Below are 27,159 nucleotides of genomic sequence, written 5' to 3'. Positions count from 1 at the left end.
ACATATTTTATTTGTTTGGAAAGTACTAAAGTTGCCTTCTCCTCTTCTCCATTTTCCGTCTTTATAAATGAGATTACCTCTTAAATCATTCTCTAGAATCATTAAACATTTATTTAATTCTAATTCCAGCTCTGTCGGTCCTCCGGCACTCACAGATTTGTTCTTAATGACGACCTCATGGTCTCTGGAATAAGAATCTACCATCTGCCGCCCCCCTGTGGGGACGTGAGGACCTACGACGGCGTCTCCAACGCCGGGTCGCTTCGGCACATCAACGCTGTAGTCGGTCGTTTTTGTGCTCTAATTCACCCCCCAATCGCCTCCGGTCGCTGCCCAGACTGTGTGTGTGTGAGTGAGAGAGAGAGAGAGAGAGTGTGTGTGTGTGTGTGTGTGTGGCGCTGCTGATCCGTGTGTCTTATTTCAGAAAGAGTCCCCCAACACCTCCAGGCAGTCCCCTGCCAATGGCCACTCCAGCATTAACAGTTCTATCTTGGTAAGGATCCCGACCCCCTTCAGCCCCCCCCCACAGACACCCCCCCCCCCGCCCTCACGGTGCCTGTCATGTGTCACGTTGATGTGTCGTAGTATTTCTAGACGTCTCAACCTGTTTTATGTTAGTTTATATCTGTAGCAGAGTTAGCAGGACCCCCCCCCCCCCTCCCCCCACACCCTGTGTCCGATATCTCAGTTAACAAATTGGTGTGCCTCGTGAAGTGTGCCGCGCCCTCATCGCTGTCACGTCGCAGGTCGAACCCGCTTGCTCTGCGCTTGCTTGGTTGCTCGACAGCGATATCGGCTTCAGCGGAGGAGAATCCCTCCGATCTCGCTTCCACTCGCGCATGCACGGTGTCTAAAGACGGTTTGTGTGTTGCCTCACCACGTCTCCTCCCACAGGACCTGCCGTCCACCATCCAGCCCAAAGGTCGACAGGTGAATAGAAGCCTCTCTCTCTCACTCGCTCGCTCTGTACACAACGCTTGCATCCCTCCCCTGTGTGTGAGTCTCACTTTCCCCCAAAGCCCCGTTTTCTCCTCTGTGTAGTGGTTCTGTTTAGCGACTGATCCCCAAGCTGTGCACACTGTGTCAGTCATGATGCAAACGGTCTGACCTCTTTTTAAAGCTTTTTAAAAATCTTTTAATGAACAAATATTGGGCTCCAAAATGCATTTAGAACAGAGTAAGCTGCAGCTGTTCAGCTGTTAGCGACTCAAACAAGGAAGAATGTTGTTGTTTTGGGGAAAAAGGATTTCCTGGATTGAGAGAACATGGAACGAGTCAGCGTGGTATTATTGTGTCAGTCAGTCTGAAGGCAGCCACACATCCTAATACTCACATCTTCATGGCCTAACAAACGCATATTTCATTGTCAAAGTCTTCACAGGTCCCTTATATGGCGGGCGGGGGGGGGCAGATTAAATACATAAGAGACCTCATCCAACAGAACCAGTTCACGTGATCCAAAACAGGCTCATTTCAATTATTTGGTTTACAGGAATATGAGATAGTAGTGCAACATTCTGAGGTCATATCTTCAACCTGCTATTGTTGTCAGGCAGACACTGTAAGATATTTAATTAGCAAGGATTTCAAAACGAGAAAAGCCACACAAACTCAAATTTAAGAAGCTTGTACCCGAGAGTGTTATTTGATTATTAAAATAGTTGATAATTCATTTTCTGTTTAGCTACTAACTGATTCTTGTCATTCGATATTCGATGCGATATCAATTTAATTCACTGATTCAATGTGAGGGACCACTTGTGTTATCAGCCGGGTTGTGTGTGTGTGTGTGAGTGTTGGCACAGGCATTGTTAAACCCTGCAGAGCCCCCGCTAAGCGCTGATCCCCAGTCAGTCAACCATCCACGACGAGGCAACTAGCGTTGTCATCACAACAATCCTCCACAACTGTCACCTCATCCCGTCACGGCGTCTTTGTGTGTGTGTGTGTGTGTGTGTGTGTGTGTGTGCGCGTGTGTGACAATCAGTCTCTTCCATTGTGGCTCCCGATGACCTCGTGATTCTAGCGGCAGCAGATCCTCCCAGCAGAGGGCAGCAGAGTCCACCACAAGTCCTCGTTGCCAGTATGAGGACCATTATTTGTGCGGCCCCCTCGTAAAGAGGAGCTGTAGGTCGCCGTGTCCCACCCTCATCACCCCCCCGACCCCTGACCCCCCCCCCATCCCCTCCATCAACCTTGGCCTCCATACTGCTGTTACGACGTTGCATAGCCGTTTTGCTGCATGACGTGTGTGATGCTTTCAAATCCTAGATTGTATCCAGACCTCCAATCAAGGAGAAAATGTCTGTTAAGGTAAGAGACGTCCTCTGCTATTCCCCCCTCCCACCCCCCACCAAAAAAAAACCCCAAACCACCTGTAGAGGTTTGTCCCAAAGACTCCCAAAGCAGCTCACTTTCACGCAGTGTCGACAACAAACCCCCGCGGAAGCCGAGCAGGACATGCGTGCCGTTTTGAACCTGTGGCTGGTAAACAATGCCTGTGCCGTGTCTACGCGCGCCGAGAGGCTCATTAGGAGTCCAGCGGTGTCTGACTTTGTCTCCCTCGGGAACCAGTGTCCAACCTGGCAACCACAACAACCCCCGCCGCTCATTACGAGCAAAAACAAACCATCGCGTCGACACTTTTGTATTCCTTTTCAACTTTTTCCTTTCTTTTTTTGGTCTCGTCCCCTAAACTTTCACCCCACTGCCTTGGACCCCCCCCGCCCCTCACTCCTCACCCCCTCAGGAAGCTCACTCTTCTAACGTCTGCTGGTTCTCTTCGGCCACAGATCTACGTGAGGGCTCAGTTTGAATACGACCCCTCCAAAGACGAGCTCATCCCCTGCAAGGAGGCCGGCATTCGCTTCCAGGTGGGCGACATCATCCAGATCATCTCCAAGGACGACCACAACTGGTGGCAGGGCAAGCTGGAGAACACCAAAAACGGCACGGCGGGCCTCATCCCGTCGCCAGAGCTGCAGGAGTGGTGAGAGGGAGAAACGCGCACACACACACACACACACACACACACCCATGGACATCCACTCTGCTGACGCTGCGTTTGTGCGTTGGCGTTAGGCGGGTGGCGTGCATAGCCATGGAGAAGACCAAGCAGGAGCAGCAGGCCAGCTGCACCTGGTTTGGCAAGAAGAAGAAGCAGTACAAAGACAAGTATTTGGCAAAGCACAACGCAGGTAAACTCTCTCTCACACACACACACACATCCATAATCGCATGCATGTGCACGCGGCTCCGTGCATGCGTGCACGCGGCTCCGTGCATGCGTGCTCTCGGCTGGAGAGAAGTAGAACCGGTTGAGGCCGACTGATGGAGTGATTTTATATGGTGGTTTCTCATTCGGTCTCTTAAAACTGTTCTTGTAACTCAAGCGGATCTTCTAGTTCTTGAATATCTGTTGCATTTCACTTCCGTGCATGTAGTTTGTTTTTGTTTTTCCAGAGGATCAAGGTATGAGAATGTCCCGTCGATTAGGTTCCATAGCATGAAGCTCGTAACTCATTAGATGTGTGTTCATGGAAGCTCCAAAGTCTCCTGCCTTTATTTAATGACTTGATTTGGGCTTTTGCTTTCACGGACACGGATCCATGAATGTGCCTGATGGCCCAGCGGCCTCATTAAGGCTCCAGTAGAAATAACTCCGGCACTCAGATTTTATCGTAGTGTGTTTATTTCTACGGAGCGAAAAATAGCTGCGACGACTGGATTGTTTTGCACGTTTTTGTTTGTGTGCATCTGTGTGTTTACACAAAGAAAACTATTGTGAGCCCTGAAACAAAGACGTGTTCTCCGAACCTCATCGGTGAGTTTTTACCAGCGACCCAAACAGCCGAATAAGAAACATTTTAAATGCTGATCCTTGCAGAAAGTTACTGTTCAAGCTGAAGCACAGCGTACTGTACAGATAAATGAATGTATATTTTTAGAACTGCTGTGCATGAAGCAGAAACTCTGCAGATGGTTCAGCGTGACTTTCTGTGTTTCTAGTCTCCAAACAACAACTCGTGTTGGTGTTTTAAATAGTGAACAATCTCCAGGGATCTCTCTCTGTGAGCGATGTAACATCTGGACTCGTGCTGACAAACTCCTGGTTGTTCAAAGAACGACGTCCATTCCCTTTAACGGCTCCTCCTTCCTGGTGTCTTGCTGTCTGTGTGACGTTTCGTTGTTCTGTGTTATGACCGCTCTCCATCTCTCTCGCTCTCTCCTACTGAACGGCCTCGCTGCATGTAAGTAACAACCAGCTCCTCCTCCCATCACCCTCCCCCCCACCCCTCCCTCCACCCACTCCAGCTGTCACTGGCAGCCTTTTCGGTTTAGATTTTGTTGGTGTGGTCGTTAAACAACAGAAGACCGACACTGGAGCAGCTCGGTCAGTCAGATATCGTGTGCTGTGATTTCCATCTTGACCCGTTTTGTGTGCTCATTAGCCGACGAGTCTTCGGTAATGACCAGCAGTCCGTCCGGCATCTCCCCCCCCCCCCCCCCCCGCGTGTTTTGAAGCCATGATCCGGTCTGCTCGTCAGCACCCCGAGGTGGAGGCTGCTGTTAGAGGCTGAGCAACGTGTCGAACACTGAACCCTGAGATAGAGACATAAGGAGACAGAATTGAAACTCTTCTTGGGAGACCTTAAAAATTAAAGAACAAATTTCTTTCAGCAGCACTTTCATTATCCTGTCATGTTCTTCTCACACCATCTAAAGTGGCTTTATCTCCAGATAAAACGTGTCCTGCTCATTTATTTCCTGTCAGTTCTTGTTTGTTTTTTTTAAAGGAGTCATCGTCACTTCACTGAACATCTCCGTTTCATTAAGTGACCCAACTTCCTCCTCTCGTCCCCACATAGTCTCCCGATGTGTTTCCGACTCCCTTTTTAGTGCCCCTTGTCCCCCTCTGACTGTTTTTGGACCACGTCCTCTCACTCCGTCCCTGTCCCCCTCTCGCCTCCAGTGTTCGACCAACTAGACCTCGTCACGTACGAAGAGGTCGTCAAGCTTCCTGCTTTCAAGAGGAAAACATTAGTTTTGTTGGGTAAGTTCTGCCTGCCGAGTGACGCGGGGACACTTGTCTCTCGGTCTGTCCTCACTGAGCATGTGTGTGTGTGTGTGTGTGTTTCAGGGGCCCATGGAGTCGGCAGAAGACACATCAAGAACACACTCATCACCAAACACCCCGACAGATTTGCCTACCCCATCCCACGTAAGCTCCTCCACGGGACAAAACCACCGGGCGCTTTGTGAGTGGGTGTAAACGCTGCGCTGTGTCCCACAGACACAACCAGACCTCCGAAGAAGGACGAGGAGGACGGGAAGAACTACTACTTTGTCTCCCACGACCAGATGATGCAGGACATCAGCAACAACGACTACCTGGAGTACGGCAGCCATGAGGACGCCATGTACGGGACGCGGCTGGAGACCATCCGCATGATCCACCAGCACGGACACATAGCTATACTGGACGTGGAGCCTCAGGTGTGTGTGCGTGTGTGTGTGTGTGTGTGTGTGTGTGTGTGTGTGTGTGTGTGTGTGTGTGTGTGTGTGTGTGTGTGCGTGCATGACGTTAGGACACTTTGACCACTGCCACTTGTTCTCCATCAGGCCCTGAAGGTCCTGCGGACGGCAGAGTTCGCCCCGTACGTCGTCTTCATCGCTGCACCAACGATTGCGCCGGGCATCAGCGAGGTAGGACGGCACACGAGCAGACGATGCGCGTCTGAAGGCTGCGAGCAACGAAAGCAAGCAAACGTTCCCCGGCCGCGGGTCGCCAGGTATCACGCGGTATCACGCGGTATCACCGGGTAACGCCCGGTATGACACGGTAACACCCGGTATCACGCGGTGTCACCGGGTAACGCCCGGTATGACACGGTAACACCCGGTATGACATGGTAACGCCCGGTATCACGCGGTGTCACCGGGTAACGCCCGGTATGACACGGTAACGCCCGGTATGACACGGTAACGCCCGGTATGACACGGTAACACCCGGTATCACGCGGTGTCACCGGGTAACGCCCGGTATGACACGGTAACACCCGGTATGACATGGTAACGCCCGGTATCACGCGGTGTCACCGGGTAACGCCCGGTATGACACGGTAACACCCGGTATGACATGGTAACGCCCGGTATCACGCGGTGTCACCGGGTAACGCCCGGTATGACACGGTAACGCCCGGTATGACACGGTAACGCCCGGTATCACGCGGTGTCACCGGGTAACGCCCGGTATGACACGGTAACGCCCGGTATCACGCGGTGTCACCGGGTAACGCCCGGTATGACACGGTAACGCCCGGTATCACGCGGTGTCACCGGGTAACGCCCGGTATGACACGGTATCGCCGGGTAACGCCCGGTATGACACAGTATCGCCCGGTATGACACGGTATCGCCCAGTATGACACGGTATCACCCGGCGGCGTGAAGGAAGCATTGTGGTTTAGACCTGCCTGCAGTCCCTCTACGGCTCCTTCGGTACCAGAGAGACGATTATAGAAATCTACCGGAAAAGTCAACATAAGTTCATAGTCTCAATCTACAGCTCTGAGTTCATTTAGTCATCAGATGCGGAAATAAAAAGGTGGACTGGTGATGGTGGTCAGTGCACCGTGCAGCGAGTCGCTTCGTGGCAGCGGCCTCCGCTGAAAGAGACCCGCACAGCGCCGCTGTGTGCGCCTATTATCTCAAGAAAAGACCAACTGTGTCCACTAACAAGCGTCCTCATTGTCCGTCCTCTGCTCCGAAGAGCTCCATTGTTCTGATTATAGTGGATTATGCAAATTGTTGGTTTAGCTCGACCAGCGTCGACTTCTCGCTTCACAAGATTTCCCCTCTAATCTGCGAGTGATCCAAATGACATTCTGCCAAACGATTACTGCGTCACATCACACAGTGTGCACGTGTGCTTCTCTCAGTCCTCTCTGCACTTTTCTACCTCTGCATGCTGCATGCGTTTGCCCCTCGTGGCGCTCGGCTCAGATGCCCCGGTGGTGTCGGACGCTGCCAGTAAGTGAAGCCTGATGGCACGTAGTGTTAGTGTGTAAGTATGTGTGTTGTTTCTGTGTCCCCACGTCACACGCTGTGCTGTAGCAGCCGTATCAAAAAAGATTGGTGATTTTAATAGAGGCAAAAAAAAAAGAGCCTACTCTGTGTTGTCGGTTGAGTAGCTCCATCACACAGTACGTAAGGGCCTTAGCAACGAGTCCAATGAGAGCTCTTCATCACGGCCTCCGCCTTTACCGGCGTCTAACCGAGTGTCCCTCCTGCAGGACGAGTCGCTCCAGCGGCTGCAGAAGGAGTCTGAGATCCTGCAGAAGACCTACGCCCACTGCTTCGACCAGACCATCATCAACAACGAGATCGACGAGACCATCAGGCACCTGGAGGAGGCCATCGATCTGGTGTGCACCACCAGCCAGTGGGTTCCCGTGTCCTGGGTCTACTGACCGGCAGCGCCGCCAGACCCCCCCCCCCCCCTCCCCATCTCCCATCATTCCCCCTTTTGAAGTAAGAATAAATAACTTTTAACAGAAAAATACAACTGGATGGAAGCCGCCGCCCCCCAGCATTCCACAGGAAGTCCTCCTGGACGCACAGACCGCCTGCGTCCAATCATCGGACTCGACGTAGTCATAGCGACGTATAAAAACAGAGTTTAAACAAAAGTGAATATTGTCATGTCTGTACTAGCTAGGAGGCGACATTTTTGTAGACGTTTGTTTTAAAGAGACGGGTGTGTATCCCGTCCCCCCCCCCCCATGACTCGCTAGTCCTGAACCATCTGTAGAAAGACGCTGTCGGCAGAATGAAGTAAAAGCCCACAAACCCACTGCAACGCCTCCTCCTCTGTGGACCAGCATCCGTCCTTATTTATTCTGTCTCCTGGGTTTCCTTGTGTCACGATTCTATTTAGCTTTTGGTACGGTTTCATAATCACCTTTCAGGTACAGTCTCTTTTAAATAAATCCGTAAATGTGGTTCGTCGTGCATGTGGACATTTGGAAGCTTCCCTGATGAACGGAAACGCGTGAATATACACATAAACGTGAAAAACATTCCAGCTGTTGAAGACTGAACTCAAGGGAAGCACGCGGGGCGAGAAACACCTATGCACATCTCTTGCATTTCAGGTGACATTTCTAAAGCAGATTTATTTAAAAAGATCGACCATGTAGTGATGTTTGCAAAAAAGATGTTAAAGTCTTAATTTTTTTGATCTGTCATACAAAAAAAGGAAAGATTTCAACTAATTATTTGCAAATGTGATGTCCAAGAGTATTAATGTTTAAAACTGACGAGTAAAGAAATTTTTATTCTGTAACCGCAAAGGAAGAGGAGGCAGCGTCTGAATAACTATGTGAATATGGCAGAATGACAAACTGCCCCTTGTGTAAATGACTCTGCGATGATAAAAGTTCAGTACGAACCATTTTTTAAATATATTTCCTTTTATGTGTTGGAAAAATGAACCTTGGAGTGGCTTTTCTTGTTTCCACTGAACATGAGCAAGTTACTGTAACCGTGGTGATAATTAAAAGGAAACCAAGATCGTGCTCAGTCGTTTAAGAAAATGCGTCAACACAGAAAAATACATGTGTATCAGTTCTTCCAAATACCTCAACATTTTCAATTCCCTACAATTAATGCATTTGAGAAGTCTGAAAACGGCTCCTGTGACGACATGCAGCCTGATCCCACATTCAAGGGTCTGAGCAACACGTCGAAAGTTCCACTTTATTGACAGCGGTTTGACCTTAAAATACCAGGAGGAGAAAGCAGCTCTCAGCCACAGACAACAAATATAAAGAGTAACGTGCAATGACCCCCGTCGAGAGGAGAGTCCCTCCAGCAGCAAGATTAATGCATTCATGGAAAAGCTGAACTCTGTTAAGGAAACTTAGCTCTCGAATATGATGTAATATTAATTTACACTGAGAGTTACACAACAAAAGGTGGAGGTTCACAAATACATTTTCATCATTTGGCCACAGTTAATCAACTCTCATGTGGAGATCTCGAGCCGTGCGTCCCATATTTCATCCATAAATACCTGACTATGGCCTCTGTTCCCTCTGAGGAAGATTCAGATTACCAGGCGGTCAGTTCACCTGAAGCCAACGTCCCAAATGCCCCCCGCGCCTCTAACGGATAAACAAACACTGCTTGTTTCCTGTGAAGAGAACCCGCCCCCTTCTCCACCGTGCTCATGTGCAACGGGCGAGCCACACCGCGACGAAGCACAGGACGGCCGGGGCCCGCTGACCTCTGACCCCCGCGGAGAGCTGCCCGTCCTCGGCCTCGGCCAGCGTCCCGTTGCGAAGGCTCTCCGTGCCGTTGCCCAGCTCCTCCCTGATCTCCTGCTGCAGCAGCTTGGAGATGAGGCTGTTGAAGCGGTTCTCGGTGGTGGAGGCGACATCCGCCGGCGCCGCCGTCAGGTTCAGCTCGCCGGGGTCCACGCACGTGCCGTTCGCCCTGGCGAAGACCACCTCGCCGAGGTCCAGCCCCGCCACGGAGGAAGGCGAGGCGCAGGGGACGTCCCGCACCAGCTTGTAGCTCTCCATCCACTGCTTCAGCCACTCCAGGGAGCAGTCGCACGCCCAGGGGTTCCTGAAGAGGAAGAGGCGGGCCAGGAAGTAGACGGGCTGGAAGACGGGGAAGGGGAGGCTGGTGAGGTTGTTGCTGTTCAGGTGGAGCGTGATCAGGCTGGTGAGGTTCTGGAACGTGCCTTCCTCGATGTTCACCAGCTGGTTCCTGTCCAGGTACAGGACCTCCAGCTCCACCAGGTCGCCGAACCACGTCCGGGACACGTTGGTCAACTGGTTCCCGCCGAGGTTGAGCATCTTGAGGCGGACGAGGCCTCGGAAGGCGTGCCGCGGCAGGTCGGTCAGCAGGTTGTCGTTGAAGTAGAAGTTCTCCAGCCGCAGGAGGTCTTGGAAGGAGCCGTCGTGGATCACGTTGATGAGGTTCTCCTGCAGGTTCAGGTACCTGGCGCGAGAGGAACAGACGGACGCTTCATGAGGAGATGGAAGTGATGGAAGGATCGTGTTCCTAAATCCAGGCTAAGCGTAGTCGCTAACTTTTGACCCAATTATCTGGGAGTTCCTTCAGCACACGAGCTCCTCCCAGGCCCAGGACTCACCTGAGGCCGCGGAGGCCCAGCAGGGAGTTGTAGGCCACCGCCTCGATCTTGTTCCTCTCCAGGTAGAGGTGGGTCAGGTTCTCCATCCCTCTGAAGGCCCCGGGGATCCTGCGGAAGTTGTTCTCGAAGCAGCGCACCTCCTTCAGCGCCGCCTGCTCCAGGAAGATGCGGTCGGGGATGTTGAAGAGGTTACAGTTGGACACGTCGAGGCGCACCAGCTTCTTCAGCCCCGTGAAGGTCCGCGTGTGGAGGTAACTGATGTAGTCGTTGTTCGCAATTTTCAGCTCCACCAGGTTGCCGAGGCCCTGCGGGGACGGAGGGGCACATTTGAATTTGAACAGACTCCTTGTTAAAGATATTTGAAGTCAATGATTTTACTGGATAAACTGGTTCTAATGATTTTTTGTAGCAAGCAAACAAGTTTTTTAAAGGATTTCTTTAAGAGGCGCTTCACTAACCAACCATACAGCTCAGTTTGGTTTGATTCTTTCAGGTTTGGAGGTGAAAGGTTGCATATTAACAGCTTAAAGCTCTGAACAGAATAGTAATTTTGTGATGGTTTGAGCCATCCATCATTTTAATCTCATTCTTAGCGGCAAATTTCTCAGCAGCGAAAAGCCGATCTCAAAAATAAAACCACAATACTGGATTTTACTGCGTGTAATTTGTTTTTTGTATGAAGCAAAGATTAAATATTGCAAGTATTTTGCCCCCCATCATCATTAGTCATGAGCGGCCGACCTTGAAGGCCCCGGGCGTGATGAAGGAGATGTTGTTGTGGTCCAGGGAGAGCGTCTTGAGGGCGGGCAGCGTGCCGAACGCCCTCTCCGACAGGAACTTGAGGCTGTTCTTGTCCAGGTTGATGGCGGACGCCTCGCAGGGGAACTCTCTGGGCAGCTCGGCCATGCCGGAGCGGTCGCACAGCACGCTGCAGCTCTTCTCCTGCGTGCACGAGCAGGAGGCCGGACACGCCCGCTCGCACGCCCAGCGGGCGAGCGCCGCCGGGGGCAGCAGGCAGAGCACCGAGACTGGGGGGGGGGGAGAACATCAAAACAACAGGCAGTCCTTGACACAGGTATGATCAAAAAATCAGGATCAAATAAAGCTGGTTAACCGGCTAATGTTCCAAATCTGTGATCCGTATTCTACACGATTCAGCACTTTATTAGGATCAATGCTGCAGAATTCCAGGGAGGGGGGGGGGGGGGGGTCTCTTTCTTGCTGAGACTGACACCGCACACTAAATATGGAGCAACACGCTAAACCTGAGCTTAGCATGTAGACTGGAACCGGGTGGAAACAGTTAGCCTAGCGCTGTCCAAAGGCAACACAAAGTCACACCTCCCATTCCAAACCAACGTGCCTTTTATAGTTTGTTGCTGTTAAAATAGTAAATGTTTTTGACTCGTCAGCCGGTGTCCGTAGTGAAAAGTCAAATATTTCCTCCCCCGGCTCTGATGCCCTCGGTCCACATGTGGACAGGTGTTTTAGTGGCTTTATCGGTCGCTGACATTTCTTTCACATCACAAATTCTTTTTTCGCAAAAGAATCTCCAACTGAAATCCGCATCGGTGAATTTGATTTGGCGCTCGAGGCCCAAACGGTCCCCTTGCGAGCTGCCGGGGACACGATGATGTGATTGAGACAGAATCGCCGCGACGATCTGATTCCACCTCCATCCTTTTAGCTTCATCGTTCGCTCGGGGAAAACCGTGGGGTTGAAATGTCTTCGATGGAGGAAAACCAGCATTTTTGTGAGACGTCTTGTACCAAAGCGGTTATTACTCATTATCTGATGATTGACAGCGTGAGGCTGCTTTCTCTGAACCACAACAGAATGTGAGACCATTTCTTACGCTGAGGGGGACAAAAAGGACAGCGGAGGAGCGACGGGGAGGAAGAACTGACCGGTGAAAGTGATGACAGTCATTGCTGGAGTCGCTCATGTGGGACATGCCAGGATTAGCGGATGTCTGGAACACACAAGCACAGCAGCACTTAACGATGAACTGATGAGAGTTACATAAACAACGCGTCCCGTTGAAAGCCGGGAGGTGATTTGGGAGAACCTGGTTTCACTCTCCAACTACACAATGACACAACGGTGATTACACACACGCACGCACACACACACAGAATATCACACCTGTTGACTGCAGCCATGGAAGCGACGTACCTGCAGATCTTTCCAGGCAGCTCCACCCGCTTGAGTTGAAGGACACGACCCCACCCGTCCCGCTGGGCCCCATCCCGGCCGTCCCGTACCGGTCTGCACGGTGCTCCACCGGCGGCTTCAGACAGACGCGCTCTGGCAAAAAAGTGTGTGCAGTTGTGAATTTACGCCTTTCTCCTCCCCCCCACCCTTGACTGTGTGTGTGTGTGTGTGTGTGTCATAAAACACACGCAGACCAAAAAGCCATCTCTTAATGGCACTCAAATCCCCTGGATGGAGGGAGATTAAAAGGCGCAAAACGAAGCTGCGGGATCAAACCGCAACGCGGATTAGTCGGACGCACACTCGCAGCACCAGGTGGGGACGCGGGAGTCCAGAGATGCGGATGTTGACACGGATCAGCGACACGTGACCCGATGAGGCGATCGATACGATGTGCCGTGTGACCATGGTTACCATGGTTACCTCCATCCTCAGACTGTCACTCCAACCGCGCACTTCTTTAATCAGATATTACACAAGTTTTTTTTAATGGGTTGTCATTGGGTGGGAGGGTCAAAGGTCATCGGCACATCAGAGGCCTTTCGAGAGCATCGTGGAAAAAAAAAAAAAAGAAACATCCCCAAAAAGTGGGGCGGGGTGGGGGTGACAGTCCAGTGCAGACGTGCATCCAGTCACTTTCCAGCCTGAGAGCTCCGTCTGTAGAGGCATCAAATTCAGGTCACCTACCTCGAGGATTCCACCCTGTCAGCACAGCGCGCCACTTGGAAAGCTGCACACAGACACCATAATCTGTGCACATCTGGTCCCACTGGGAAAGAGACCGGTGATGTTTCTGGGTTTGATCGTCAGGGCGGAGCAGCTCAGCTGCAAACCTTCAGATAAAAACCGCCGCGCAAAAGTGACCCGACACCATTTGAGCATCAAAGAAGCGGTTCACTTACTCAGACCTTTCAAAGAGATTCACCAAACATGGGATTTTGCTTCGTGCAAAGAGCACACAGGCACTTTTGGCATGTAGGGATACAGCCACAGGGAGGTCAAAGGTCACCGGGGCCCAACGATATCAACCATGAAGCGGTGCAGTACGAACTTAATGACTTACATACACACACACACACAATACCCATCGAGGAGGAAAACTCCCCCCAAAGACAAACAAAAATAACTAACGAGCCTCAAAGAGCTACTAGAAAGACTAAAGAGTCAGAAGTCGGCATGAAGCCTCTCGTCAAGTGAGAAACACTTCTATTCTAGATCTGGAGTGAGGGACCACGACAGGAAGCTCTGCGTTCTTTTGTGAACTTTGAGCAAAAATAGATTTCCACTAGGACGCCCGCCCTTAAATGTAGCGCACTCGTCCTCGGAAACGTCCACGTCGATTCAGCTTTACATCCGTGTACATGATCTTCCATTCGCGACAGGAACGTGCAGTGAATAGATGCTGGACGGGTTGGAAGGTGACGTATCGTCGCCGTGACACCAGTTTGAGGAAAGAACACAATCCACAAAGGTCAATTTACAAATGAAATCTTTATATTGTTTTCAAAAGAAATGAAGCCCATCCCTTGGATACCAAATTGAATTTTGCCGCCGGTCCTCCTGGAATCGCCACGCGGCAACAGGCCGCTGCTACAAGTCTTCTCTGCACTACAGTAAACAAGTCTTCATCAAACATGCTGGATTCGTCCAGGTACTTTTTTTTTTTGCATTCAACCTTTTTATTTTGGTAAAATCATACAATTGCACAGCCGAGTATTTCCCATGCGGTGCAGGAGCCTAGAAGCTAATACAGAAAGCAAAGTCTACACCTAAAGAGCCCCGGGGTTCCTTTGGAGAACGTGGAACGCGTCTCTGGTTCTGCCATGCAACAACCTGCGCAGAACCGGCGTTGTCTCGTACAGACGGGTTCCACGTTCGGAGGAACCCCAGAGGGTCCACATATACAAATACGACAATGAGAATAAACCACATGTTTGTTTCTTTAAGGATTGCCATGTGCCAGACATTCACTGGAGAAAAATAATCAGGTCAAATTAGAGTAAAGAATCAATAATGCACACAATTGGAGAATCTTAACACTTCAGCACTGATATGCTTAAGAGATTGTTTTGTTTTTGCTCTGACAGCTTTATTCCAAACCTTGGCATGTTTGTTCAATTCCATTTCAAATTTTGTTCACCAATTAATAGAGTCTAATAGAGATGAGGGGCCACGAGGAGGCCCCCGAAACAGCTGTGGATATTATTTACCGAGTCCAATGTATCTTAAACATTAAAAAGCTCACACTACCCCGAAATATATAAATTTCACGCAAACAGGTGACATTCAACATTCAAGTGCCAGTGTTTTTTGTACTGTCTTTTGGTCAAGTTACTGAAACTTTCAAAGAATCACTTTGAGGCTTACAAAAATAAATATTTGTCAAAAATGCTTAATAAATTACACAAAACTAGCAGCAAAAGTAGAATCTAGAAATCTGTGCAAATGGCTAAATTCCCCCGACTGCTAAATCCCCTGGTCCCAAATAAATCCTGGTTTAAACGTTTAGAACCTGTCCTCTTTGTAAACAAGCTGCGTTTCTCACAAACTCCTCACACACAATATTTGGAAGCTTAAGGACACATATCCAAGACATCTATATAAAACTCTAGATGTGCAATAAAAGAACTTGTAAAACTCGATGGGCACGACGAACAAGGGCCTACACACTTAAATCAAGTAGCACCATTCAATCTCAAGTCAACACTGTCAGTGCATCCGCTTATATCTCAGTTTCTTTAAAAAGAAAAAAAGGAAAAAAAAAAAGAAAAAGGTTTCAAGGCACAACACACCCGATGAGAAAATTGGGAGCATTTTGAGGTGAAACGCCCCATCTCTCCTCCTCTCGATGGCTGCTCCTCTTTGAGAGGAAAAGCCTGCTCCGGCTTCGCGAAAGCCACAGATTTTTAATGTACGCCTGAGCAGATAAAACTCTCAGAGAACCTGACAGTACTTCAACGTTCCATAAGGGAGGCGGGCACTACCCCGCCCTTCCCCCCCCCTCTCTCTCCCTCTACACAGTTACAATGGAACCCAAAGCCATCGGCGATGGCGGTGCACTGAAAAGACGCGTCTACCCCCGCTGCCCTGAACCCCCCCCGAGTGGTGGAAGTGCTGCTCGGTAAACCTCAGTGCTCAGTCGCGTGCCCGTCTCTTTTAAGATGAACAATGCCTCCAACGCAGCTTGAAAAAGAGAAAACGCCTGTAATTAAGTTAAGCCTGCGACTCAGTTCGCGTGTCCTTTCCTCCTTGACCAAAAAACAAAACACCTGCAAGCGTGGAATACCATGTGGGCCTTGTGGTTGCCGGTCGATTGGGTAAAACACTAACACCACGCAGCGCCCTCCCGATTGCTGTGGTCCTTTATGCAGCCATCTACAACTTCACTCTCAAGATGGCAGGCATTTTTTGTTTTGATACATATTTGTAGAGAAACAATCCGGAAAAAAAAGAAAAAAAATCAAAAAAAACTGACTCAGCTTTTCAATTCCGCACACCGGCACCAAAAATCTCTCTCGTAAAAAGAAACAAAAAACGCCGCCCACTTAACGGCGCCAGCACATGCTAACGTACCAGCTGCCGTAACACTGTCAAGTCAATTTAAAAGTGGAGTAACGAGTTGTAGCAGTGATTATTCTGGTTTAAACCTCAGCGATCGTTGGCACTGAGCTTAATGACTTATGTGTTTCTTAAGATTACAATAGGAATGGCTATTTCAAAGACTATATCCATAAAAAGGAGCCCGTCCAGGATAGAGTGAGCGAAAGAAAAACAAGTGTAACTTCGTCCTTCAGGATTAAAATACGGTTGCCTCACGGAGTGGCCCAGTTGGTGTTAGACATAGTAATCGCTCCATTAGCTGTTTGTCTATAGAAAAGGCTACATGATGTTCCTGCGATAAATTTGAAGTTCAAATGGAATCATGACTCAGCGCCACAATACCCCAGTGTTTGCCAAGGTTTGAGTAAGTCCAAGCTTATTTTACCTTTCTAATATTTTTCACCAAACAAATAAAATCAAATTTAGAGCTCGTGGCCATGTTCATCTGGTGAAATGAAAACATAGATTTCCTGTCTAAATTCCAAAGGCACAGTACATTAACATACAAATGATCCTCAGGTTATTTCGATTGTATCCTTTGTTTTTTCCACAAAAAGAACAGAAAATACTTTTAATGAAAGCCCGAAGTTGCTATCGGACAATGCATGTCAGCATCCATGCTCACTCTGAGGTGTGCGAATCTCTGCGTTCTCCGGTGCGTTGCACGTGCTGGTGACTTTTCCTTTGCGTGGTGCTGCACTTCCTTTTTGAGAGAAGCGAATGGCAGAGAACCAGGGTTGGTAATGTACTGTGTGTCATTGAAGCTACACAGGGAGGGTTGTTATGGTCTGGCTTAAGTTAACATGTGGTTTCCCTTGGGTTGGCATGGCAACCGGATCCTATGGCGACTAGTTGCCCCACCAATCCACACTACCAGAGTGGCTGTAATTTCCTCCGTAGCCGTCGTTGCTGTAGAAGTTGCCGCCAAAGCCACCTGAGGATGATAATGGGGAGGGAGGTCAGTACATTAGTTATACACTTGTTGGTCCCAGTTATAAAGTGTACCTCGACTTGTTCTGTGCTCCAAGGAAAGATTGTGTCTTACCTCCTCCACCGCCGCCGCCACCACCAAAGCCCCGGCTTCCTCCATGACCTCCAGCGCTGCGCCCACTGCCGCGGCTGCTGGTGAAGTTCCCAGGGCCGCCGCCCGGCGTCTGACGGTAATCTCTCGCTCCGAAACCACCAGAGAACCTTCAAAAGGACGCACGTTGGTTAGATATTATACAACAGATTTCACAAAGCCACTTTGCAAATATCATAAGGGGTTAAAGCTGCTATGATTATCCAGGACAACAATGCAAAGCCAGAGTTCAAATGTTTTACTACACAAGTTAAAAAGAACAAGGTCCAAAAGGCCGACTGCCATTTGTGCACGTTGTGTTCCTGCTCGGGACAATCACCTCTTCCCGGAGCGCCCGCGGGTGGTGCTCTTGTGCTGGTGCTCGTAGGCCAGGCTCTCAAGCCAGGAGGGAACCTCCTGCTTTGCCTCCACCAAAATGTCCAGCAGATCTTTGGTTATGTTGCTGTTTTTGTCGTTAAAGAACGACGTGGCCAGACCTGCAAAAAAACAAAGATTCCGTCATTAGAATACATTAATCGATACGGGAAGGAAAAGAGGATGAAACGGTCCTTACCCAGGTTGCCCACACGTCCCGTACGGCCAATACGGTGAACGTATTCCTCAATGTCACTGGGCAAGTCAAAGTTGATGACATGCTTCACATTGCTGATGTCCAGACCTCTGGCAGCCACCTGGACACGCAAGACATTGAGTTTAAAGTAAAATTCCAAAGATATAATATACAGGCTTCCAGACATGAACCCAGACAGGATGCAGTAATCAACTAACTTCAAGTAGCTCACATAAAGGACAGAAACACTAATGCAGCCACGGGCCTCTCCATTAGAAAATCATTACGATTACTTACAGCTGTGGCCACCAAGATGGGGCAGCGTCCAGACCGGAACTGATGCAGAGCTTCCTCTCGGTCTCTCTGGGATCGATCTCCGTGGATGCTGGTGCAGGCGTAACCCTCGTGGTAGAGGAAGTCTTCCAGTGCATCTGCTCCTTTCTTGGTTTCCACAAACACCAAGGTGAGAGATTCTTTGCCTGTGTAGCCAGAAACAAAGGACGAGACGAACCGGAGGAGAGCCGGATAAAGAGCATGAAAGCAGCGGGGAAAAACAAATATAAGTCATTGATAACTTTGTACGGGTGGATTTTTATAACTAAAAGATGGGTGCAGGAACGCTAACTGAAAAAAAAAATTAAAACAAAAAACTTAAAAATGGAAACATGACCATATAAAAAGCTTTAAATGAAGAATTGAGAACCATTTCTTCAGGTACTGCTCATAGTACTGAAGCCAACAAAATAGCTCAAACTGGGATGTCTGATGCAGATACTCAGGATGGTCTTGATCCATAGAGTTAAGATATTACAATCCAGATAGATAATTGCTATCAAGAATATTTGCTTTCCTTTCATAGCAGCAGCTGCACAAGTTACCACAGAAAGAACCAAAGCTACACATGTTGCTTCTTTCTCAGTAAAGACAAGTTACACCACCACACTTCCCGGTAACACCAGTATGTGGAAATTGTGAGATGTCGTCAAAAGTAAGATGAAGGTCTCCTCACTACTTCACCTCGCGCCAGTTAAATGGTCTAATTTAGACCTCAAACATACTGAAGTGACAGACTGGTTCTGTTAAATCTGTCACGGCCATTTGACGCCGCAACATAGCAGTTTCTATGACAACCAGCCACGGTGGTCACGCGGAGCTGGCTGACAAACTACAGCTAGAAAGGCCTCCCTTTAAAGTGGGGGGAGATTCATTGACATTGCAGAGTCTATAGAGTGCAAGGAAAATGCCATTGTTGGTCTTGCAAGCCCTTATTGGAAAGAGGAAAAAAAATGAATAAAATAAAAAGAAACAGGCAGCATGTCAGCTGGGGGGCGGAGAGACAGGGTGAACTGTGGGATGTGATGTCTCTGGCTGGTGGGCCAGAGTGAGATTATAATATGTTCACACTCACCGGGTTTCTCGGGGGCCTCTGTCACATTTTCCTGAACATCACTGGGAATAACTAAGATAAAACCAAACCGGCCAGTAAACGTAAGGCTTCTCAGTACACAAATATAACAACTTGATTGATATGGGGAAGCAAACCCACTAAAGACTGCAAGTTACGTCAGTGACTGATCATCCCTGAACGTTTTTTAATGTTTCACGGCAAGATCTTGGTATAATGAACATTGGTTTTTTTTTAGCAGAGATTAAGTAAATATAGCTTGATTTGTTTTCGAAACACACTGAAGTAGTAAGAGCCCTAGGTGACCTTCATGAGTGTAAAACCCAAAGCGTCCCATGATCGCATCTGCTCTTCTCACCTGTGGCATTGAGCAGATCAAGGAGGAAGGACCTCTTGTCTCCATCTTCGACCCACACCACCTTTTGGGTGATGTTTTCTGAAGTAGAACCAACACGGCCCACCGCCAGGAAAATGTAGTCCTCCAGGAAGTCACGTGCGAGGATCTGTGCAAACAAATTAAAGAGATAAGTATGCAGGTATTCAGGCTATCTAGCAAGATTGGCTATACTGGTCGACCCTCCGACCTACCTGGATCTCCTTGGGGAAGGTGGCACTGAACATCATGGTCTGGCGGACGCCTTTAGGGGGCATCGTATCCTGCTCCACAATGCGTCTGATCTGTGGCTCGAAACCCATGTCCAACATGCGGTCAGCCTCATCCAGGATCAAGTAGCTGCAGAGACACATTCCACGTTCAACTCAAAGACATGAGTCAGTTTCAACCCCCCTCCCAAAAAGAAAGACTAGCTATGTGAATGGAGAATTCCATTCTACTGACTTGCAATAGTCCAGACCGATCTTGCCCCTCTCCATCATATCAACCAGGCGTCCAGGTGTGGCCACCAGCAGGTGACAGCCTCTTTCCAGCTCCCTGATCTGCTGGCCAATGTCAGCGCCGCCATACACCACGCAGGGACGCAGGCGGGAGCGATAGGCAAACTACACGGTTCAGAGAAAGGAGACATAAGCTTTGAGTTGCATGTTTAAAGTTCGGGGGGAACAACGTTTGTGCTTTGGCGTAGGATCGAGTTGCTCACCTTTCGCGCCTCATCGTAGATCTGAAGGGCCAGCTCTCTGGTGGGAGCCAGAACCAGGGAGAGCGGGTACTGCTTACGGCGGCCATACCTCCCACTATCCTGAGTATGAGAGAAACAATGCTGTTTAGCCACAATAATAATGAGAAACAAGGATATGGCCATTTGTTGCGCTTTCTATTCCTCAAACCTGTCCATTCTTGGCGGCCTGCGCAGCCTCTCCGGGCCCGTCGCTGTAAATTTGACTCAGCACAGGCAGCAAGAAAGCTGCAGTCTTTCCGGATCCTAAAACAAACAGGAATACTTTATTCAGCAAGACAAACTAAATCCATGGAGCCAAACTTTAAGCTACATCATACAACCAAGAGGCGACGATTATCCAATAACAAATGGTTAAATGCACGCTTTGAGAATACATAGAAATACCAACCAGTCTGGGCACAAGCCATGAGGTCTCTCTTTGACTTGATGATGGGGATGGCGTGCTTCTGAACCGGGGTGGGACACGTGTAGCGAGTCAGGTTGATGTTGCCCATGATGATCTCCCCCATGTCCACGTCGTGGAACTACAGAAAAAAATGTAGATGTATCAGAAAAGGTCAAATGTTTCAATCACGTTTAAAATCCTTTAAATCAAATTATGATCAATGACACCATTTCAAATATACAAGCACTCCAGAATACGGACTTACGCTGTCAATGTGGGGCGGGCAGTTGCTTCCAGTGGCCTCCACTGGAATATCATCATATTTCTCAAAGTTTATCCCAGTGTTGCTTGCAGCAAAAAGCTCCCTAGAAAACATTGTTTCAAATGTTTAAGATTAAATCCAAATACAAGACTAGTCATTTATTTCAGAGCAACATTTTTCTTACTGTTCCTGCCGATCGTTGGGCGCAGTGGGCTTGGACCAATCCTCATCTCTGGATTCGTCTCCCCACCGGTTGTTTCCGCCACCAGAAAAGCCCCCACGCTCATATCTACAAGCATGCCCAATGTGTTACCGAGGTGAGCCAAAAGAAACCCTTTGATTTAATGCAACAGTATCTGCTCATTACTAGCAGACAGTGCTACACTAACTAGAATATTGAACTAGGAATTCAGGAGCCGCGGCTTTAAAAAGCTATTTAGTACAAGACATTTCTAAAAGTTACCCAACTAAATTAAAACTAAATTGTGAAATGTAACAATTCTACCCACCTTCCCCTGGAGCTGGAGCCACGGTCATTGAAGAAGGTAGACTTTGACCTATCGTTACGTCCACCAAAGCTGTTGTAGGCAGCATCACGAGGGGCTCCTGCCCAGTTACCACCGCCGCCGCCACCGCCACCTTCCCCGCCAAACCCTGTAATGAACAGAGTCACTCAGCGGCACGCCCCTCTCACGAATACGGTCATCAGATGGCGCCACTTTCTTACCAAAGGGCACAGCTAATTTTGTATAGGTAACCGAATCCATGATGCAGAGTAGCGACCTGCTAGTTCCTCAACTATGTAACAGGGGTGGGGGAGGGCAAAGTTCTCCTTCTTAAACTACACTGTCTCTACAAACCAGGGCTAGTTGACATTTTAAGGCATGACCAGGTTTCCCCACCTGCATTTTGCAATGGTTGATTAAACGGACCTCCACCCCTGTTACCACGGTAGGCGCCACGCCCACCTCTATCATTGCGTGGGGGTCCCCGCCCGCCAAAGCCCCCATTTGTGCGATTGTCGTGGTAACCATTCACAAATCCATTGCTTCGTCCACCGTCCCATCCAGCATCTTTGTGGAAAGACAAAAAAAAATGTAAAGGCTTGAGAGGAAGAGCGTGATGCTGCACATTTGTGTCAGAAAGCAAATACTCCTGTGTCTCTACTCAAAAGTCCTTATCAGCCAAACGTCCCTTTTCCAGGAGACTGACCTACTTTCCCCCCAGTTTACTGACTGGAGGGAAGCAAGCAACTCTATAGTTGACTTGAACCTGGATAGGGTTTACTAAACTAGCAGACGAAGAGCTTTCTAGCGCTTCACATGCCCACCTGTGCCAAATAGTGGAGTATGTCCAACTTTTGTCTTCCATAGTAATCCGAGTAACTCAAATGATGTAAAGGATTTATAGAAAAAGGAAAATGTTCTCCAAGCAAGCTGCAATATTGTGGAGAAAAAAAATGTTGGGACCGCAGAGCCGCATTGCAATCACAGTAGCCAAGTGCTACAGTTCCAGATGTGCCATTCAGACCTTTCCCGCTGGTTAGTGAAAGTGTTAGGCCAAAGCTTAATTATACTTCAAGAGCACTGCGGCGCAACTTGGTCACTGAGACTGTTGGAAAATGAATATCAATGTGGAATCTGCAAACATTGCAAAGCACACTGCAGCAGTGAAAACTCAACCATCACCATCTTTATGTAATGCCAGATTAACCAAATCATGTGTAGCTTTCAAGTAAAAGACAAGTTGTGACGTTTAAAAAAAGTAAATAAAAGCAATGATGGTAAACAAAATGATAGTTGCTTCATTCTGGAAAAGAACATGAAACTGTTCCTATGGGTACTGGAGGCTAAACTGTGTTTCCAATTCCTTTTGACATTTTCTTTACACTTCAACAGTGAAGGGGGTGCATTTCCTGTGCAGCTGTGAGTGGCAAAATGTGAGCTGCGCTGATTACAAAGCAATGGGCATCTTACTTAAGACACCAGATTAACCGCCCACACTGAGCTGTTGGTGCAGCAAGATCCGTTTACTAGTTAACCTCAACACTTAAGGTAAAAAATATGAAAGAAATGTCAAACCATAAGAAAGCAATTAGTGCATTTTTTAAAACCAATTTCTAATTTCAATAGTATTACGTGGTCAGAATATGAAACTCATTGCAGCAGTGCAACGTTTTGTTGCCAAATAAAAATCCCTAAATTAGCTGCATTACCGTAATTAACAGAAGTTAATTTAATTGAACAGCATTTGTGTTAAATACTCGACCCATTGAGGGTTGCCCTCGTGGCCGTATGAGGTGAGAGTTTTGGTCTCTGGGGTGTGGAGGGGGGGGGTATTAGTTTGGATAAAAGAAGCCATAAACAGTCAAAGCAAGTTGACATGCGAGATGTTATGGACGTCAGTGTGTCACAGTAATATGGGTCGCATTGCAGAGTTGTTAAATAGGGATTTTTGAAAATTCAACCAATAAGTAATTTAATATGAATTTGATAAATTACCAAATGGAACAAAAGTTAGAAAACTGCATTTCATTTCAGAATTTACATGTGGAAAATTGAACTGTCATGATATATAATTCAGCAATAAAGAAATTGCGGCAAAGCCAAGGAATGCGGATGTTATTTAAAAGCCTTATCGCTCAGCTCTACTTTCACTGCTGACATCGGCTCACTATTAGTAAGACAGCCGGTAGTGATGCGGTGCAATCCTGTAGGCACCACCCCCATGCACCGTAAGCAACTTCAACTGCAAGCTTCAAAACAGTTAGGCCCAGATTTCCACGGTTTTCAAGTGACCATGAAAAGCAAGGGCACGTTGATTATGTCCCAGCGTTCCGCCATATACACACACACTATGAAAATCTGCCATTAAGTAGCTGGCATGCAGGTGAAGGTCAAAGTATACCACATCTGTTTTGACGACCCCCACTGTAGGCATGGTAAAAGGCAAACTCTGGAGAGGCCAGTCTTGGGTAACCTGAGCAAAGGTAGTGAAGCAGGCTATAAAAAGACTGCCATAACTACAGACTCATGCAGTACAAGTGTTGGGCTTGACTTTACATGAATAGTTACCAGTCTTACAGCCATCCCCTCCTGCAGTACAGATATTTCTGAGCTCACACTATCTGCCATGGCTACTGGCAAGAAACTGAGACATTTGCAGGTGAAATATGGGCTTACATTTAGTGTGTAAAGACGAGTTGCTTCAAGAGACAAATAATACCATTCAATATAGTAAAGCATATATGCAGCAAGCAAATGCTTACGTAAAACTGCCCCTTCGTTTGAACATATTTCTCATGTTGAATGAAAGCATCCTAGTAGAGAGCAAATAAATGAATAATCATCCCATCATTAATCTTTACTGCAAAAGTGTACAGATCAAAAACTCCCACACACTCGCTTTGCTGGTGTGTAAAGGAAATTTCTCATGCACCTGGAAATGCGGGTTGCCCTCAGCAAAAGCAGACAGAAAGGACTTGAGATTTACCGGTGCCACTGAATAACCGTACTGTACATTTCCTGCTGTGGAATGAGAAAACAGTAAAAAAAAAAAAGTGTTCCATTATGCAAAGATTTGTTTTTACTCAAATCAAATCTGGCGGATGATGACAGGCACGGCCTTTGTCTTGAACACCGTTAAACGGCCCAACAAGAACCGGAAAAGGTTCAAAACCACATCATCCTAGCTACAAAATACATTACACAACCAAATCATACAGGACCACATGTCCTACTTTTTTGTGCCAAGATAAGTTATGAAACCACAACCACATGGCTTTTGTTCCTCGTTCTGTGCACTAAAAAATAATCTGAAGCAGCAAAAACAAAAACACTGCACCATAACAGCGTTGTTGGTAACCGTAAAGATGACTTGATTGTGCTTGCACCATGCTCGGATGAGCTTTAACCATTTAATGAGCCAGACCAGGGGTAATGGTCTGACTTTGGGTCAGCAGGTGTTCGATTAAACTTACCGTTTTTAGGTGCATCTCTGTTCCTCAAGTGAGGTGGAATGTAACGCCCTGGGTGGAGGTAGAAAAGAAAAAAAAATCAGATAATTCATTATACTGAAAAGAGAAAAAAGGCATTACCGATGCCAGAATAGTACAACCGATGGTATAAATGCAATACTCCAATTATAAAACACTTTAGTCAAAGATAGACAAAATAATCTCACATTTGTGTGCTGAGGGTGTAATGTCTATAACATTGGTTACCTTTAAGACTGGATGGCATAATCTTCCTCGATCAGGATTTATTAATATATTCTTAAAATATCTCATTCACCAAAGTAAACCAGTGGTTGCCATTAGATACTTCAGTCATTAAGACGGTAGCGGATTTAAAAATGATGATCAACAGCAGATAATGCCATTCAATTAGTATATTGACATATTTTAATTCAATCTGCTTCAATACTTACTACCAGTTCCTCCGCCTTGTCCGTCAGCAGAGTTTAAGTCTAGGGCAGAAAGCTGCAAAAACAAAATGGTTTGAATCCAAATGCGCAGTTACAATGACTGCAAACAGTACAAAAGACACGGTACGCAACACGATGAACAGCATTTTAAAAGCGTGTTCCACTTTGTATCCTGAACAACAAATAAGCTCGACTTTTTTGGCTAGTTACCAAGTGTCGGACTGCAGACTAAGTTACTAAAAAGCTTTTGACTAATAATTAAAACCGGCGTATTGTAGCCAACCGCCATGGCCTAATCACATAGCATGTGACCGTCAAGACGAAAGGCATACAAATTAAACAGACAAAAGTTAGTGTATTATTATAATCCTTTAGAACATAGGCTGAAATGGCTTTAACACTGGATACGGTTAACGCCAATAACTAAATAATACAATAAAGCGTCAGGTTTCACAAACATTAATGGTGGCTAAAAAAACGCTGCAAACATTTTTTTTTCCTGCGCCACGTTTCAGGTCGAGAAGGCCCAACATTAGCCGGGCTAACTTCGTAGGACACCGGCAAGATGAGCACTGTTAGCTAACCGTCTAACTTTAAATTAAAATACATTTTCACAAAATATGAGTTAAATAGCACATCTTTGAGGGTGTAGGCCAATCGTTAGCCTTTTAGAGAGAAGTGAAACATCGGCCTCACACGCTTGTTAAATTAGTTAGCTGGCAGCACGTAGGGCCGAGCTCCGCCATCACAATCCTCTCTAAAAGCGTCACCTCCATTTTAGCAGCCGCATCGTTAGCTTAGCCAGATGCTAGTGACTTAGCTAACGAAGCTATCGCTTTCTGTCGAAACTACGTGCGCGTAAGGGAAAATCACCAGCTTATTTTAAATACACAAATGACCACGTAGAAAATTAAAAAAGTACTCACCTGCTGATCTAGACCGTGTGGATTATCAACGACCACATGACTCATAACTAAAGAGAGTAATGGGGGATTATTTCTGAAGGTAAAGGATTTTCTTTGTTAGCACGACCGGCTATGCTGTTACGTGAAATTCCTTTTCTGTACAAAAATGACGACCTTGAGCCAACGTTTACCTGTGAAGTGAGCTAGACGATTGCGTTTACTTTAAATAAATAAAACGAAGTTTTATATAAATGTAAATTCCGTTTCAAGTTTTCAAATTAAATGATAGAAGTGAAGCTGTAGAACAGGAACTCTGCCGGCAGGCTTGACCGTGTTGGAATGAGACACCGAGTACTCAGGTAGCGCGAGATATAGCCTCCGTCACCTCAAGCCAACGGCCCGTTAGCCAAATATCGCGATAGTTCTCCTCGTCTCTTGGCGTAGAAAAAGCTTTCATTTGTAGGGACACGAAACCAATAATCGAAGCGGTGGTGGGAGATGAAATTCTAAAACTAGTACGACACTTTGATAATAATCCACTTTCACTTTAAATTTCTGATTTGAATACGTTCACATTTTATTTTTACGAGACATATGGCATATGCAAAGAGATTAAACAAAGTTGACAACTGTAAGATAACACAAAGGACAATATAAAGAACATAATGTGCAAACATATATAAAGAAGATGGATTTGGATGTATGAGAAATTCAAATACTCTTCCACAAAGGCAATGAGATGAAGAGGACCAACATTATACTCAACAAGAAACACAACAATACCGTTCATAAAGATGGAGAAGGAGTGTAGCTGAGTCTCTTGCTATTAGAAACGTTGATAATGTATATCTGGAGTGTTTCATACACACGGTTTCTCTTGATCGGTTACAAAACGACCTTTAAGGTCAGGAGGGTATGCATAAGCTCAACCAAAGTCTCCAAAGCACAAGCCCCTCCCCCCATCCCTTCTTCCAGCACCGGGCCCTCTGCTCTGCACACAGTGCAGGCTGTGAGGCCTGTTTCAGACATT

General features: G+C 47.5%; 3 protein-coding genes across 51 annotated transcripts in view; 1 reads left to right on the top strand and 2 right to left on the bottom strand.

Moving 5' to 3' along the window:
* Positions 1-8,495, top strand: part of caska (calcium/calmodulin-dependent serine protein kinase a) — a 76,497-nt gene extending 68,002 nt beyond the window's left edge. For 8 of the 34 annotated variants that reach the window (XM_040201467.2, XM_040201461.2, XM_040201466.2 and 5 more), the window contains 10 exons: positions 425-493; positions 895-930; positions 2,272-2,313; positions 2,793-2,989; positions 3,082-3,197; positions 4,973-5,053; positions 5,141-5,221; positions 5,294-5,496; positions 5,623-5,706; positions 7,296-8,495. In XM_040201467.2, coding sequence (XP_040057401.2) covers positions 425-493; positions 895-930; positions 2,272-2,313; positions 2,793-2,989; positions 3,082-3,197; positions 4,973-5,053; positions 5,141-5,221; positions 5,294-5,496; positions 5,623-5,706; positions 7,296-7,472 — 1,086 coding nt within the window. In that variant the 3' untranslated portion in view covers positions 7,473-8,495. The remainder of the gene's footprint in view (positions 1-424; positions 494-894; positions 931-2,271; positions 2,314-2,792; positions 2,990-3,081; positions 3,198-4,972; positions 5,054-5,140; positions 5,222-5,293; positions 5,497-5,622; positions 5,707-7,295) is intronic. The other 26 variants (XM_040201475.2, XM_078090452.1, XM_040201473.2 and 23 more) reach the window with 7 other exon arrangements.
* On the bottom strand, positions 8,017-12,519 carry nyx (nyctalopin). Its single transcript, XM_040201480.2, has 5 exons — positions 12,342-12,519; positions 12,074-12,138; positions 10,907-11,193; positions 10,166-10,470; positions 8,017-10,011 (listed from the first exon to the last, which is right to left on the bottom strand). Exons 2-5 carry the CDS (start codon positions 12,093-12,095, stop codon positions 9,231-9,233), a joined length of 1,395 nt encoding a protein of 464 aa, XP_040057414.1. The 5' UTR covers positions 12,096-12,138; positions 12,342-12,519; the 3' UTR covers positions 8,017-9,230.
* Positions 12,520-13,852: 1,333 nt separating this feature from the next.
* On the bottom strand, positions 13,853-26,522 carry ddx3xa (DEAD-box helicase 3 X-linked a). Of its 16 annotated transcripts, none has more exons than XM_078090463.1 (21): positions 26,321-26,486; positions 26,151-26,197; positions 25,228-25,279; positions 24,779-24,826; positions 23,707-23,778; positions 21,702-21,872; positions 21,309-21,453; positions 20,984-21,088; positions 20,803-20,902; positions 20,541-20,676; positions 20,301-20,395; positions 20,114-20,212; positions 19,855-20,015; positions 19,605-19,749; positions 19,375-19,519; positions 19,020-19,070; positions 17,909-18,090; positions 17,615-17,732; positions 17,381-17,537; positions 17,026-17,171; positions 13,853-16,914 (listed from the first exon to the last, which is right to left on the bottom strand). In XM_078090463.1, exons 2-21 carry the CDS (start codon positions 26,193-26,195, stop codon positions 16,829-16,831), a joined length of 2,259 nt encoding a protein of 752 aa, XP_077946589.1. In that variant the 5' UTR covers positions 26,196-26,197; positions 26,321-26,486; the 3' UTR covers positions 13,853-16,828. The 16 variants fall into 16 exon arrangements, with proteins under 16 accessions (XP_077946589.1, XP_077946588.1, XP_077946591.1 ...); XM_078090462.1 differs by having other exon boundaries at positions 26,151-26,223; positions 26,321-26,472; XM_078090465.1 differs by having other exon boundaries at positions 21,768-21,872; positions 26,151-26,522.
* Between the last annotated feature and the right edge of the window lie 637 nt (positions 26,523-27,159).

The sequence above is a fragment of the Gasterosteus aculeatus genome, chromosome 16 (genome assembly GCF_964276395.1).
Source record: "Gasterosteus aculeatus chromosome 16, fGasAcu3.hap1.1, whole genome shotgun sequence".
Lineage (NCBI taxonomy): Eukaryota > Metazoa > Chordata > Actinopteri > Perciformes > Gasterosteidae > Gasterosteus > Gasterosteus aculeatus.
The sequence above is the reverse complement of the archived record's forward strand: the minus strand, read 5'-3'. Positions and strand labels throughout refer to the sequence as shown.

Bases quoted from the DNA above. Each gene is read 5' to 3' on its own strand.
- nyx (XM_040201480.2), bottom strand. From the start codon at position 12,095: ATGACTGTCATCACTTTCACCG. The intron at 11,194-12,073 runs GTCAGTTCTTCC...CCCCCCCCCCAG, and splicing joins GACTGTCATCACTTTCACCG to TCTCGGTGCTCTGCCTGCTG. The intron at 10,012-10,165 runs GTGAGTCCTGGG...CTCTCGCGCCAG, and splicing joins CTGGGCCTCCGCGGCCTCAG to GTACCTGAACCTGCAGGAGA.
- ddx3xa (XM_078090463.1), bottom strand. From the start codon at position 26,195: ATGAGTCATGTGGTCGTTGATAATCCACACGGTCTAGATCAGCAG. The intron at 23,779-24,778 runs GTAAGTTTAATC...ACCTTTGCTCAG, and splicing joins CAGAGATGCACCTAAAAACG to GTTACCCAAGACTGGCCTCT. The intron at 17,172-17,380 runs GTGATTGTCCCG...GTCCTTTTGAAG, and splicing joins CGCGGGCGCTCCGGGAAGAG to GTTCTCTGGTGGTTTCGGAG.